At 45.5% G+C, this 16,393-nt stretch overlaps 1 protein-coding gene across 12 annotated transcripts in view; it reads left to right on the top strand.

The window, feature by feature from the left end:
* The window catches only part of MPHOSPH8 (M-phase phosphoprotein 8), a 79,261-nt gene that overhangs the window by 16,866 nt on the left and 46,002 nt on the right, over positions 1–16,393 (top strand). For all 12 annotated transcript variants that reach the window (XR_002828426.1, XR_002828427.1, XM_023751153.1 and 9 more), the window contains exon 2: positions 10,769–10,924. Coding sequence is in view for 10 of the 12 variants with exons in the window: in XM_023751153.1 (XP_023606921.1) it covers positions 10,769–10,924 (156 nt within the window). In the remaining 2 variants the exon portion in view is untranslated. The remainder of the gene's footprint in view (positions 1–10,768; positions 10,925–16,393) is intronic.

The following is a 16,393-nucleotide window of genomic DNA, read 5'->3' as shown; positions in this document are numbered from 1 at the left end:
TAGGCAGTTAACAGGTAAGCAGAGGACTGGGGATCTTCAAAGGGCTAGTGATATTCAAGGGCTGGGGGTCTTCAAAGGGCTGGTGTTTCTGGTTTGTGTAGCAAAGTTGTTAATCTTTCCATGATAATAGGCAGTTCCAAATGGATAGGATGGGCTGCATTTCCAGGTGAGCTCCCAGGTCCTGTCTAACTGCCAGCCAGGTTAAAATGTGCCTTCTTTAATCAAAATAAAACAATCATGGTTAACAGAGCATGATTAATATTTCTTAACAATTCTAGTTGGTTCCCAGTATTCTGTTTCTGCCCCATCACATACACACCTCAACTGGGATCAAACCCGTGACATTTTTGGTCTATGGGATGATGCTCCAACCAACTGAGCCACCCAGCTGGGCATATAGTAAATATTTTAGACCTTGTGGGTTGAGAGGCGAATTGTGGTGTAAAGTTAGTATCTGCTGTCGTGGTAGAAATGTGATCTCATTCTCCTAAAAAACCTTCCGTCTCTCAAAGACAAATGTAATGTATTCCCTGTGTTTGCCTCTGGCAGTTACACAGCCTGCCCTCCAGAGTTGGAAAACTTCATGTGCAGAACAAGTTAGGAGCCCAGGCCCTGGGTTTGAATTTCAGCTCTACTCATTATCAATGTAACTAGTGGCCCGGTGCACGAATTCGTGCACCAGTGGGGTTCCTTGGCCTGGCCTGCAGGATTGGGCCGAAACCTGCTCTCTGACATCCCCCAAGTGGTCCCAGATTGCGAGAGGGTGCAGGCCATGTCGAGGACCCCCACCAGTGCACGATCGAGGCCAGGTAGGGACACGGGAGGTTTGCCAGCCGGGGAGGGTTCGCGGGAGGGCTCCAGGGCATGTCTGGCCTGTCTCGCTCAGTCTTGATTGGCTGGACCCCAACAGCAAGTTAACCTGCCAGTCGAGCGTCTACCCCCTGGTGGTCAGGGCACGTCATAGTGAGCGGTTGAGTGGCCTTAGCATATTAACATATTATGCTTTGATTGGTTGAACGGATGACCAGACACTTAGCATATTAGGCTTTTATCACTTGGAGTGCGGGAAACGAGTTAAGTCGGCTCGCGTGAATTGCGCGTACTCCGCGGGAGCCGTCTTAAAACTCGGTTCATATAGATTTGCGGTGGAGTGCGGGAAACGTGTAAACTCGGGCCGATTGTAACTGCGTATTACCAAATATTTGTTTGTAATCCACCCTTTTGGTGGATGGAACAAAACCAAAAGACAGAGCCATCTTATATTTTGGCGGGAAATTCACCCGCACTCCAAGTGTTATTATATGGGATAATCTTTGCTAGTTACTTACTCTGTCTAGACTCTAGAACAGTGGTTCTCAACCTTCCTAATGCCGCGACCCTTTAATACAGTTCCTCGTGTTGTGGTGACCCTCAGCCATAAAATTATTTTCGTTGCTACTTCATAACTGTAATTTTGCTACTGTTATGAATCCTAATGTAAATATCTGATATGCTATATGTGTTTTCCGGTGGTCGCGACCCACAGGTTGAGAACCGCTGCTCTAGAAGCTTCAGTTTCCTCATCAATAAAATGAGTAGTAGTACTTCGCAACATTATTGTAAAGATGAAATGATGAAAAATGTGAAAGCATGTATTCGTAAAGATATACTAGTATATGCCCCTATCTTCATTGCAGCATTATTCACAGTAGCCAAGACATGGAAATATGCTAAGTGTCCTTCGATGGATAAAGAAGATGTGGTACATATATACAATGGAATACAACTCAGCCATAAAAATTGATGAAATATTGTATTGCCATTTGCAACAAGATGGATGGATCTTGAGAATATCATGCTAAGAGAAACGTCAAATGGAAAAGGACAAGAACTTTATGATTTCACTTATACCTATACATATATATATATATATATATATATATATATATATATATATAAACCCTAAGTGACCAAACGACATGCACTGACCACCAGGGGGCAGACGCTCATCGCAGGAGCTGCCCCCAGGTGGTCAGTGTGCTCTCACAGTGAGCAGTTGACAGGCACCAGATGCCGGGCTTATGGCTGGTAAGCGCTGCTGCAGCGACTTGAGCCTCTCCCGCCTCCGTGGCAGTGCTATTGAGCAGCGGTGGCAGCAAGGCCAGGATGAGCCGAAGCAGCGCGGTGCCCAGCCCAGGTTTGGGCTCCTCCCTGGCTACCTGCTGCTTTGCACACTACTATATTCCTCAGGCCAGTGGGGATTGGGCCAAAACCGGCAGTCCAACATCCTCCAGGGGGGCCCAGATTGGGAGAGGGTGCAGGCCAGGCTGAGGGACCCCACCGGTGCACAAGTCTGTGCACCAGGCCTCAATGTTGATATAAAACAAAGCAACAAACAAACCAAACCAAACAAACTCAAACACAGTTAACAAAATGGTGGTTAATAGAGGGAAAGGGGGGTGGGGGCAGGTGGAAGAAGGTAAAGTGCTTCAAATACTGGGTGATGGAAGGACACTAGACTTTGGGTGGTGAGCACACAATGCAGTGTACTGAAGATGTATTATAGGATTGTACACCTGAAACCAATGTTACACTAATAAATGTAATATAAATACATTTTTGTTTTCTGTTTTTGTTTTTTTACTTACTCAAAAATATTTATTTACCACTCTGACTGGTGTGGCTCAGTTGATTGGGTGTCATCCCATGTACCAAAAGTTTCTGGTGTTTTTTGTTTTGTTTTGTTTTTTAAAATATATTTTATTGATTTTTTACAGAGAGGAAGGGAGAGGGATAGAGAGTTAGAAACATCGATGAGAGAGAAACATCGACCAGCTGCCTCCTGTACACCCCCTACTGGGGATGTGCCCGCAACCAAGGTACATGCCCTTGACCGGAATCGAACCCGGGACCCTTGAATCCATAGGCTGACGCTCTATCCACTGAGGCAAACCGGTTAGGGCTCAATCGCTTCTTGCTGTTCTTTTTCTCCCTTCGGCACGTCCGGAGGGGTCGGCTCTTCTCCGGCTTGGAGGCTGGAGGCACTTTGGGTTTCTTCGCTTGAGGTGGGAGCGAGGACTGGCGTTTGGGGGCCGTGCCGTGCGAGAAGTCTGAGGAGCCTATCGCTGGGAAGTGGCCGGGCTGGAAGGCTCGCTGAGACTCCTCCTTAGCAACTTTCAATATGCAATCCGGTATTATTAACTATAGTCATCACCTGCACATTATATTCCCCATGCCTTACTGATTTTATAACTGAAAACTTGTACTTTTTTTTGAAAATTTGTACCTTTTGACCTTCATCACTCATTTCTCCCACTCTGCTTCTAGCAGTCAACAATCTGTTCCTTTATGTATGAGTTTAGGTTTTTTGTTTTTTGGTTCCACATATAAGTAAAATCATATTGTATTTTTCTTTCTCTGTCTGACTTATTTCATTGAGCATAATACTCTTTTTTAAAATTTATTAAATCTTTATTGTTCAGATTATTACAGTTGTTTCTATTTTTTCCCCCCATAGCTCCCCTCCACCCAGTTCCCACCCGACCCTCTACCCTTACCCCCCACCCCCACTGTCCTCATCCATAGGTGTACAATTTTTGTCCAGTCTCTTCCTGTACCCCCCTACCTCTTTCCCCCTGAGAATTGTCAGTCCACTCCCTTTTTATGCCCCTGATTCTATTATATTCACCAGTTTATTCTGTTCATCAGCTTTTTATTCACTTGATTTTTAGATTCACTTGTTGATAGATGTGTATGTGTTATTCATAATTTTTATCTTTACCTTTTTCTTCTTCTTCCTCTTCTTAAAGAATACCTTTCAGCATTTCATATAATACTGGTTTGATGGTGATGAACTCCTTTAGCTTTTTGTTATCTGTGAAGCTCTTTATCTGACCTTCAATTCTGAATGATAGCTTTGCTGGGTAAAGTAATCTTGGTTGTAGGTTCTTGCTATTCATCACTTTGAATATTTCTTGCCACTCCCTTCTGGCCTGCATAGTTTCTGTTGAGAAATCAGCTGACAGTCGTATGGGTACTCCCTTGTAGGTAACTAACTGTTTTTCTCATGCTGCTTTTAAGATTCTCTCTTTGTCTTTTGCTCTTGGCATTTTAATTATGATGTGTCTTGCTGTGGTCCTCTTTGGATTCCTTTTGTTCGGGGTTCTCTGCGCTTCTTGGACTTGTAAGTCTGTTTCTTTCACCTGGTAGGGGAAGTTTTCTGTCATTATTTCTTCAAATAGGTTTTCAATATCTTGCTCTCTCTCTTCTTCTGGCACCCCCATAATTCAGATGTTGGTTCGCTTGAAGTTGTCCCTGAGACTCCTTACACTATCTTCATATTTTTGGATTCTTTTTTCTTTTTGCTTTTCCGGTTGGGTATTTTTTACTTCTTTGTATTTCAAATCTTTGCCTTGATTCTTGTGATCCTCTAGTCTGCTGTTGGATCTCTGTGTAATATTCTTTTTTTTTTTTTTAATATATTCTATTGACTTTTTACGGAGAGAAAGGGAGAGGGATAGAGAGTTTGAAACATCGATGAGAGAGAAACATTGATCAGCTGCCTCCTGCACAGCCCTCCTGGGGATGTGCCGGCAACCAAGGTACATGCCCTTGACTGGAATCGAACCTGGGACCCTTCAGTCCACAAGCCGATGCTCTGTCCACTGAGTCAAACCGGTTCGGGCTCTGTATAATATTCTTTATTTCAGTCAGTGTATGCTTAATTTCTAGTTGGTCCTTTTTCATATCCTTGAGGGTCTCACTAGATTTATCAAGCGTCTCACTAAATTTATCGGCGGTTTCTAGAAAATTCTTGAAAAACCTTATAACCGTGGTTTTGAACTCTATATTCAGTAGTTTGCTTTCCTCCATTTCTGTCATTTGTGACCTATTTCTTTGTCTCCGCATTTTGGCTGCTTCCCTGTGTTGATAGAGTGGCTTTTGTGCTAGGTGTCCTATAGGGCCCAGTGGCTCAGCCTCCCTAGTCACCTGAGGTGAACACTCTTGGTGCACCCCTTTGGGGGCTGTGTGCACAGTCTTGTTGTAGTTAAGCCTTGATTGTAGTTGGTATCACTGGGTGGAATTGACCTGTAGGCCAATTGGCTGTGAGAATCAGCTGTGTCTATGGTGGGAGAACTTCTGTGCTGGAGACACCCTTATGGGGCAAGACTTTCTTCAGTAGGGCTTTGTTGCTCACAGAGTCTGCCCCCTGAGTGTGACCCTTATGGATCGGAGGAGTTGTAATCTGGATGGTCCCACTCTAACCACTGGGTACACTGGCACTTGGATCTCTAAGTAAGTGCTACTTTAGCCTTTGCCTGAGGCTACCCAGCAGGAGCTACAGAGAGATCTGCAGATTCCTCCTATTTGTTTCGGGTTTGGAGGTGCCCAGATGAGGCCCAGCTGTGAAGCAGTGCAAGCTGCTGTGGGGCTTTGGGCCATCTTTTGGATGTTCTGGGTCTCTCTGACCCAGCTGCAGTTTGTTAGGTAATTTTAGATTGCAAAGGGCCAGGCCATTCATATGCAAAAGCCTCTGCACACAGCTTGGGTGGGGCAGGGTCTCAGGGAATCAACAGGGCGGAGCAAACAGCTATGGCTGATCCTCAGCCCTGCCCTAATAGGCCCGGGTTCTCAGTGTCCCACGGTAATCGCTGCAAGCACCTCTGAGAGAAAGCCGCCCTCGAGTTCCGCCCACTGCCAGACAGTCCAGTTTCTCCCCGTATGAGTCTGGGTCCCCCGAGACTCGCCCGGAACTGGAGTTCAGAGTGGGAGTGTGTGTGTCTCTCTCCCTATTGAAAAAGACATCCATGTCCTCAGTTGCCAGCCCTTTCCGCGTCCACCTCCGTGCCTCTGCACTTCACTTCCACACCTCCTCTGAGTATCAGTGTGCTTTTCTCTTTCCTTCTAGTTGTAGAATTTCCACTCAGCCAGCCTTCTTGTGGTTCTGGATGACGTCCGTTTTGTCTTTTATTTGTATTTTTGAAGTGGTTGTGCGATGCAGCAATTTCAGGTGTTTACCTATGCTGCCATCTTGGTTTCTCTAGTATAATACTCTTTAGATCAGTGGTTCCCAAAGTGGGGCACTTGCCCCACAGTGGGGGTAATTTGATTTTTAATCCTGTGCGGTCCAATTTTATTTTTGGAATTCAAACAGTCTGGTCCAAATTAATTGACGGGATTGAATGTTGAACCGGTTTGCAGTGTCGACCTCAGCCTCGACGTTGGACCTGCTCCTAGCCCCTGATCTGTCGAGTCAGCCTCCACGTTGGACCGAAAAGGGTTAAAGAGGGCAATTAGAGAATGAGTTATTAATAGTGAATTTTTTGTATTTCTTATGATTCTAGGGGCCTCATATACACTCTATAAATATATATTCTGACATATTTCTGTTCTTTATTATATGTTTTGGAACTTTATTTGCTATTTTTTCATATCACTTCATATTATTATTTTTTAAACAATTTCTTAGTGATTTCTTCCTCAGTTCTTCAAGTGTCATTCTTTTATTTTTATTTTTCATGGATGCCATATTCTTTGGAAGCTTGTTTAGACCCAGTTAATGGCCTTTTAGTATTCCTCCACATGAATAAGAGTTCACTTTTTGAATAATAAGAATTATATGTCACTCGGTATGTAGGGAGCGGCTATAGGGTTAAGCCTCAGATTGGCCTGTTGGCAAAGCCACAAACAAGTGCCAGCTTAGAGGGCACAGCTCTCTTAACATAGTTAAGCTTGATCTTATGATGTTCCATAGATCCTATCTGGGTAGCTAATAGGCTGTGGGAGGTCCAGCAAGTGCTGCTAAAACAAGTGAAACTCACAAGAAAATTGTAACTATGGTGACCACTACCTTGTTTACCTCTGGCTATAAAATAAAGGCTCTGCTTGTTGTCTGGATCTCTGTCTGTGGCCTCAGGAAGGCACAGGAAGATCCACCTAGACCGGCCGTGGGCAAACTACGGCCCGCGGGCCGGATTCGGCCCGTTTGAAATGAATAAAACTAAAAAAATAAAAGACCGTACCCTTTTATGTAATGATGTTTACTTTGAATTTATATTAGTTCACACAAACACTCCATCCATGCTTTTGTTCCGGCCCTCCGGTCCAGTTTAAGAACCCATTGTGGCCCTCGAGTTAAAAAGTTTGCCCACCCCTGACCTAGACCCAGCTTATTCTCTTTGTCTTTTCTACATCCTTCGCTGCCGCTCCGCCCCCCTACCCCCTCCAGGCTCACCGAACTTGTGGCTGTGCTGGCACGGCACAGGGGGGGCATTAGGATTTTGGAGATGCTTAGGTGGGGCATGGCAAAAAAAAAAAGGTTGAGAACCACTGCTTTAGATCCATCCATGTTGTTGCAAAAGGCAATATTTCATATGCTTTTATGGCTGAATAATAAATAGGGTGGGGCAAAATTTGGTTTATAGTTGGGAGTATGCAAAACAGTTTATTCTTGTATTATTAGGCATTAATTATTGTATTATCCTATCTAATAGACAAACATGGTAATTGACCATACCTTCGTTATGCCTCCCATTGGTTAATCAGCACAATATGCAAATTAATTGCCAACAAAGATGGCGGCTAATTTGCATACTGCAGGCAGGGCGGAACAGCGCAGCCGCCAGTGCAAGCCACCATCCCGGGCCGCAGGCCAGCCCCAGAAGCCCCAGAAGCTGGTGATTGGGGGGAGATGGGGGTCCCCTTCCCAGGCCTGACACCTCTGGCGGAGGCGTCAGGCCTGGGTGAGGGTGGAGCCGGTGATCGGGGGGAGGATGGGGGTTCCTGCCCACGCCTGAAGCCTGGGCCAGAGGCGTCAGGCCTGGGGCAGCGGGGGGAGGGGGGGGCCCTAAGCCGGCGATTGGTGTGAACTACAGAGGAAACACCTTTTCTGACCGCTCATTGGTTAAGCTCCCTGTATGCCACTGGTAATATTCTTAGTAACTTGGGTAATAAGAATCCAAAAAGGTGATCTAGGGTTTTTCACCACACTCCTGGCAAAAAAAACGAAGGTCCGCTGCTGGAGGGCTAAGAAATGTCATATCCTGCCCTAGCCGGTTTGGCTCAGTGGATAGATAATGCCTTGGCCTGCCGATGGCAGGGTCTGAGTTCAATTCTGACCAAGGGCATGCACCTAGGTTACAGGCTCCTCCCTGGCCCAGGCCCAGGTCAGGGCTCATGTAGGAGGCAACCAATCTAAGTGTTCCTCGCACTTTGATGTTTCTCTCTGTCTTTCCCTTTCTCTTCCACATTCTCTAAAAATCAATGGAAACATATCCTCAGGTGAGGATTAAAAAAAAAAATAAAGAAATTATTATTATATGAAAGACACATCTTGAAAATGCTTAAAGATAGTTGTCATTTTTCATGGTGAAGGGACTGGAGTCCGTGTTGATGAAAAAACCTTGCTGGCTGCGGTGACTGACAGTGGCTGCAGCAGCAGGGTGATGGGGCGGGTGCCTTCTTCTGATCAGCCCGGTCACCTCCCACAAAGGGAGGCCAGACTGCGGCTTAGGCCCTGTCTCCAAGGGGAGCAGGGAGCGGGCCTAAGCCGTCACTAGGACATCCCCTGAGGGCTCCCAGTATGTGAGAGGAGGCAGACTGGGCTGAGGGACACCCCCCACCCACCCAGCGCATGAATTTCATGCACTGGGCCCCTAGTCTATATATATAAAAGGCTAATATGCTAAGTGTCTGACCATCTGACAGGTCGCTGTGATGCACACCTACCACCAGGGGACATGTTCAACGCAGGAGCTGTTGTGATGCACAGTGGCCATTTACAGAGAAATGGCACTGCAGACCTGTTGCCTACAAAGCAACACTTGGCTTCCCCCAAGTGGGACACAGGCCACCCCAGAGCGACACCCCAACAAATCGCAGCCGATGCTGCAGAGACCCCATGGCACAAAATGTGGCCCACAGCCCAGCCCAGCCAGGAAACAGTTGCTGTGGGCACCGGGTAATGACATCACGTAGGAACGCTCGGCTTCCTCTCCCTAGCAATGACTAGCCTCCTTGGAGTTTCTTCAGCCCAGGAACACGACTTGCTTTATAACCAGGTGTCGACATTTTACACTTTAACCAAATGTTTGTGAAACATTTTCTTGTGCCTCATCTCATTTGATCCTCACAGAAATCCTGGAGTAGGTAGATAGGAGACTCGGTGGAATCCTGTTTTCTTTTCATTAACCAGAAAACGGCGATTTAGAAAGCTTAGAAACTTGACCCGACTGAAAAGAAGAAAGAAATGGTGAACCTTGAAAATGACTTCAGGTTTTCTCTGCACAGAATATAGTCAAACACTGCTGCAGTTAAATATTTCACCCTTTGTTCTCCCTTTGTGATCTACAATAGTAATGTGCTTCATGTTGATATTTATTGCTGTATTGCTGATAATTACTTGAAAAGTTGGGACGCTTCACTGGGCTGGAAAATGTTTAGCTAAATCAGAAAGCAGGCTAATTAAGCAAGTTTATTCTATATAAAAGGTTAAGTTGACTCGTGCATGCACGATACATATAAAGCTCTTGCTGGCACCAATCGCACACATGTTTCAATCTGTCATTATTGATCGTGAATTTGGTTGACCCTTCTATTTAGAGAAAGGGCGAATAGCGATATTAAAATATTTCTTCTAATTTCCTTTCAGTGTGCATGAATTCATGCACTGGGCCACTAGTTTTCCATATGAACAACTGTAAACCTACTTTTGCCATGCCGTGTGTGTGTGTGTGTGTGTGTGTGTGTGTGTGTGTACGTACACGTACGTACACACACACATGTTTTCTTCATCTGTTGATGGACACCAAGGTTGCTTCCATATCTGGCTATTGTGAATAATGCTGAGTAAACATGGGGGTTCATATGTCTTTTTTTTTTTTTTTTAAATATATATTTTATTGATTTTTCACAGAGAGGAAGGGAGAGAGACAGAGAGTCAGAAACATCGATGAGAGAGAAACATCGATCAGCTGCCTCCTGCACATCTCCTACTGGGGATGTGCCCGCAACCCAAGTACATGCCCTTGACCGGAATCGAACCTGGGACCCTTCAGTCCGCAGGCCGACGCTCCATCCACCGAGCCAAACCGGTTTCAGCCATATGTCTTTTTGAGTTAATGTTTTCATTTTCTTAAGATACAGAAGTGGAATTGCTGGATCGTGTTCTGTTTTTAATATTTTGAGGAACCTCCATGCTGTTTTCCACAGTGGTTGCCATTCCTGCCAATTGACATTCCCACCAGTGGTGCATAGGGTTTTCTTTTCTGCACATCTTCACCAATACTAGTTATTTTTTATCTTACTGAAAACAGCCATTCTAACGTGTAAGGTGATATCTGTATGGTTTTTATTTGCATTTCCCTGATGATTAATGATTTTGAACATCTTTTCATTTTGCTGTTGGCCATTTGTATATCTTCTTTGAAAAAATGTCTATTTAGATCTGCCCATTTTTAAATCAGATTGGTTTGGTTTTTTGCTGTTGAGTTACATGAGTTCTTTATATATTTTGTATATTAGCCCCTTACATGATTTGGAAATATTTTCTTCCATTCAGTGGGCTGCCTTTTCATCTTGTTTGTTATTTCCTCTGCTGTGCAGAAGCTTTGTTTTTGCTTTTGGTGTGCTCCTATTTTTTTCTTAAGCCACTTCAGGAGATGAACATACTTTATAATTATATTAATCTCCATTTCAAGTTTGTTTCCATATTCTCAGTAATTGTATTGTTTTGGAAATTTAATCAAGTCAGTAATGTCTTTTATTTGTCTATTTTTAATTTATGTAACAGGGTAAAATCCTTTACAAAGTTCGGTGGAAAGGATACACCTCAGATGATGATACCTGGGAGCCTGAGGTTCATCTTGAAGATTGTAAAGAAGTTCTTCTTGAATTTAGGAAGAAAGTTGTGGATAACAAAGCTAAAGCAGTCAAGAAAGATATTCAGGTATCATGTTTTATCTCATTTCTTTCTCTTTTTTTTGTACAATAAATTTATAAATTTTACTGATATAGAAAATGCAGTAAAGAAATTAGAAGTAATAATTCTATATAATAAAGAGCTAATATGCAAATGGTCATCAGCCATCACACCGTAAAGGCTCAAACACTCAACACTGGGGAGAGAAGAATGGGGACCACCCAGGCACAAATGAGCTCTCCAGAGAGGAATGGGGACCAGCCAGGCTGAACCTAGGAGAGGGACAAGCCACCTGCCCTGTGGTCCTGGGCGCCAGCGCCTGCGGCCCAGGAGAGGGACAAACCACATGCCCCATAGTCCCGGGCACCAGCGGCTGGGACTGTGGCCCGGGAGAGGGACAAGCCGCATGCCCCGCCGTCCCGGGCACCAGCGGCTGTGCCGGTGGCCTGAGAGAAGGACAAGCTTCCCGCCCCATGGTCCTGGGTGCCTGCAGCTGCAGCCCGGGCAAAGCCACCCACCCATGGTCCCCTGTGGCTGAAGCCGGCCCAGGTCCTGGGTGCCTGCGGCAGGCCAGAGGGAGGGAAGCCCGGGTTCTGGGTGTCTGCAACTGGCCAGAGAAGGGAATTCTAGGTCCCGGGTGTGGGGCGAGGCAGAGGCGGTTAGGGGCAATCAGGCCAGCAGGGGAGCAGTTAGGGGTGATCAGGCAGGCAGGCAGGTGAGCTGTTAGGAGCCAGTGGTCCTGGATTACAAGAGGCAGTTGAACATCCCCTGGGGGGTCCCGGATTAGAGAGGGTGCAGGCCGGGCTGAGGGGATCCCTCCTCCCACCAATGTATGAATTCCGTGCACCTGGCCTCTAGTAAAATAGATAATATTCCTATTGCAGACTCTATAGCCAGTTAGTTCTCACAGAATGCTTTGATTGAGTTCTGCCGACTCTTCTTTCTGTAGCCAACCTGTGATTACAGTTGACAAACAGGTATAGTTTGGACATGTTAATATTTTCCTTTAAGTTAAGAGTAAGATGAAAGTAGGGAAAAGACATGTCAAAACTATCCATGAGATGAGCATCTTGTTTTTGAATACCTAAGGAATATTTTGTGTGCTGTTCACATTACTACTACAGATATAGTGCATACTTTTGTATTTTTAAAAAATCCTTACCTGAGGATATATTTCTGTATTGATTTGAAAAAGAGAGAGACAGAGAGAGAAACATAGATGTGAAAGAGAAACATTGATTGGTTGCCTCCCTTATTCACCTTTGACTGGGAATAGAGCCTACAGCCTTGTGGTGCACAGGATGAGGCTCCAACCAACTGAACCACCTGGCCAGAGCTAATATGCATTATTAACATATTTTTTATATCTGATTTTACTGCTAATTAAAATAACACAATTTTTAGATCTTTCTATAAAACTATCGATTTTAATCCATTTCAGATTATTCACAGGTCTGGTTATCCAGGTCCTTTGTTTTTCTCTTCTGTTCCCACTTTAATTTTAGTTACTTTATTGCTTTTTGTAGCTCTTCCTGATGGTAAGGAAGAATAAAAAGATGGAAGGAACTCACTGAAGTTAAATTTTCTCATCAGCAATTTGGAAAAATGTTTGATTGTGGGCTAGAGAGGAATAATGTTTAAACTAACACACAGCCCAGTTTGGTTCAGTGGATAGAGCATCGGCCTGCAGACCAATGGGTCCTGGGTTCAATTCCCATCAAGGGCACGTACCTCAGTTGCATGCTCCTCCCCGGCCCCGGCCCTGACCAGGGCACGTGCAGGAGGCAACCAGTCGATGTGTTTTACTCACATCAATGTTTCTTTCTGCTTTCCCTCTCTCTTTCACTCCCTTTAAAAAAATCAATGGAAAAAATATCCTCTGGTGAGGATTAAAAAAATAACACACAGAAAACCTAACACATAAATTTGGTTTAATGATGTGTCCACTGTTTTAGCCTTGATTCTCTTCTTTCACAAATAATTCAATTGGCTTTATTTATGAGTCTTGGAAGAATTTCCCGTTTTTCTTTATAATGGAAATTTCATTTATAGCTTCTATTTATATATTGAACCAATTCTAACACACTTGCTTTTGAGGTTTCATTTTCATCAGGAATAATTTTTTTTTAAATACAGGCAAAGGTTCTTAAACTTAGAACTATGTAGTGAAAATTTTCACAAGAAACGGATTCTTACTTATTGAGGTCTTTGTGTAAGGACTGAATATTGATCCCTTCTCTCCCTACAATTTGAGTTTTCAGCCACATTTTAAAAAATACTTACTATTTTTTTAAATTACCAAAACAATAGGAGCTCCAGTTGCGCAATCGGTTAGCGCGCGGTACTTATAAATTACCAAAACAATATTATGACCCAGTTTTGACTGTGTGTAGCGTTGTTAATAATAATAACAGCAACAACAGAGGCAGCTTTTATTTACTGAACAGTGGATCAGCACTTTTTATGGATTAAGATGAGAACCTGAGGCTTTGATAAGGTAAGTAGCGCAAATTCACCCATTAGTAATGACAGAGCCAGGCTACTGCACTCTTAACCACTGTAGGTTGCCTTTTGGTTTGGGCTATAGCTTGAAAATCACTTAAAGGAGTGGAGTATCCAGTGTTTTAAAATTATGCTACTGTGGCAAGGCCTTTAATAAATATGATTTTTAAATTACTAAGCAGAATGCTTAGTACTTTAAAATTTTTTATAAATGAAACCATTTCCAAAACTAGTTCAGGTTAAAGGAGAGACATTTTTTCCTCCCAACTTTTTTGCTCTAGTTATATTTCACTTTTTTAGAATGGGTGTCTACTCCCTCCATTCGTAATTCTTTCCCTAAAAAAAATTCATACAAACACAAAAGCGCATTTAAAATATATAAATATATATATTATTGATTTCAGAGAGGAAGGGAGAGGGAGAGAAAGATAGAAACATCAATGATCAGAATCATTGATCAGCTGCCTCCTGCACGCCCCCCCACTGGGGATCGAGCCTGCAACCCAGACATGTGCCCTTGGCTGGAATCAAACCTGGGACCCTTCAGTTACAGGCAGAGGCTCTATCCACTGAGCCAAACCAGCTAGGGCAGTGGTCGGCAAACTGCGGCTCGTGAGCCACATGCGGCTCTTTGGCCCCTTGAGTGTGGCTCTTCCACAAAATACCGACTTATGCCATGGGCCATGAAGTTCAATCGCGCCCGTGCCTGCGCGACCGCACGTGGTATTTTGTGGAAGAGCCACACTCAAGGGGCCAGAGAGCCGCATGTGGCTCGCGAGCCACAGTTTGCCGACCACTGGGCTAGGGCAATGCACATGTTTTAATAAGTGATTTGGTTCATATTACTCCCAAAATTTAGATACTGTGATTGAAGTCACCCTAAAGTATATTTCTCAATTTCTCACTTTCCTGCTTTATTAGTAAGATATTTGCTCACACTTCTCCCATGAAATCTTGTATTATACAACTTTGGCTTTCTCATCCCTTTATTTTACTTTACTAAGCTTCCAGTGTAACCCAACAGCAACTTTTTTGATTTAAAATGATTGATGTGTCCTGACAGGTTTGGCTCAGCGGATAGAGCGTCGGCCTGCGGACTGAAAGGTCCCGGGTTCAATTGCAGTCAAGGGCATGTACCTTGGTTGCGGGCACATTCCCAGTGGGGAGTGTGCAGGAGGCAGCTGATTGATGTTTCTCTCTCATCGATGTTTCTGACTCTCTATCCCTCTCCCTTCCTCTCTGTAAAAAATCAGTCAACTATATATTTAAAAAAAATTTTTTTTTATTGTTGACAGTATATTTTATATATCCTCTTTTATTTTAATACTAGAGGCCTGGTGCACAAAAATTTGTGCACTCAGGGGGGGGAGGGGGGGTCCCTCAGCCCGTCCTGTGCCCTCTCGCAGTCTGGGACCCCTCAGGAGATAATGACCTGCTGGCTTAGGCCTGCTCCCGGGTGGCAGAGGGCAGGCCCAATCCCTAGGTGCAGCCCCTGGTCGGGCTCAGAGCAGGGCCGATTGGGGAGTTGGGGCGCCGCCCCCTGTCATGCACAGAGCAGGGCGGATCGGGAGGTTGCGATGCCACCCCTAGTCACGCTCAGGGTACAGCCCATTGGGGGGTTGGGGCACCGCCCCCTGTCACACTCAAGGCAGGGTCGATAGGGAAGTTGCGGCGTCACCCCCTGTCATTCACAGAGCAGGGCCCATCAGGGGGGTTGGGGCTTCGTACCCTGTCACGCACAGAGCAGGGCCGATCAGGGGATTGAGGAGCTCCCCCCTGTCACGCACAGAGTAGGGCCGATAGGGGAGTTGGGGCACCGCCCCCTGTCACACACACAGCAGGGGGTTGGGGCTCCGTACCCTGTCACACACAGAGCAGGGCCGATCAAGGGGTTGAGGAGCTCCCCCCGTCACGCACAGAAGAGGGCCCATCAGGGGGTTAGGTCGCTGCACCCTGTCACACACAGAGCCGCAGTGCGATCAGGGGGTTGGGGAGCTCCCCCCTATCAGGCACAGAGCAGGGCCGATCAGGGGGTTGGGGCGCCTTCCCCTGTCACGAACAGAGCAGGGCAGATAGGGAGGTTGTGGCCCCGCCCCCTGTCACACACCGAGCCGCAGGGCGATCAGGGTGTTTGAGCGCTGCCCCCTGTCACACTAATCCCGGTGCCGGGAGGCCTTGCTGCTCCGCTGATCCCAGTGCTGGGAGGCATATTACCTTTTTACTATATAGAATAGAGGCCTGGTGCATGGGTGGGGGCCGGCTGGTTTACCCTGAAGGGTGTCCTGGATCAGGGTGGGGGTCCCTATTGGGGTACCTGGCCAGTCTGGGTGAGGGGCTGAGGGCCGTTTTCAGGCTGGCGGGTGACTGAAGCTCCCAACTGCTCCTTTTTTTCTTTTTTTCTTTTTTTTATTCTGGGCCAGCTTTAGCTCTGAGGCCTCGGCTGCTGAAAGCAGGTTTCTGGCCTTTGTTTACCTTCTGTATTTGATACAATGTTGTGGTCCGGCTGGCTGAACCTGGCCGGTTTCTGGGGTTTTGTTTAGCTTCTATATTTGCAACATAGTTGCTTATAGTTGCAGCTGAGAGGCCGGCAAGTCAGGCGGGGAACATTGGAGTTCGCAGTCACTGGAGCAAGCAAGCCTCCCTGTTCGCTTCAGTGCATGGCTGCCGGCCGCCATCTTGGCTGGCAGTTAATTTGCATATTGCCCTGATTAGCCAATGGGAAGGGTAGCGGATGTACGGCTAATTACCATGTTTCTCTTTTATTAGATAGGATATTTTATTGATTTTTTACAGAGAGAGGAAGGGAGAGGGATAGAGAGTTAGAAACATCGATGAGAGAGAAGCATCAATCAGCTGCCTCCTGCATATCCCCTGCTGGGGATGTGCCTGCAACCAAGGTACATGCCCTTGACTGGAATCGAACCCGGGACTCTTCAGTCCCCAGGCCGATGCTCTATCCAGTGAGCTAAACCGGCTAGGGCAGTAAAATATATT

This window comes from Myotis lucifugus, unplaced genomic scaffold (assembly GCF_000147115.1).
Source record: "Myotis lucifugus unplaced genomic scaffold, Myoluc2.0 scaffold_19, whole genome shotgun sequence".
NCBI lineage: Eukaryota > Metazoa > Chordata > Mammalia > Chiroptera > Vespertilionidae > Myotis > Myotis lucifugus.
The sequence above is the reverse complement of the archived record's forward strand: the minus strand, read 5'-3'. Positions and strand labels throughout refer to the sequence as shown.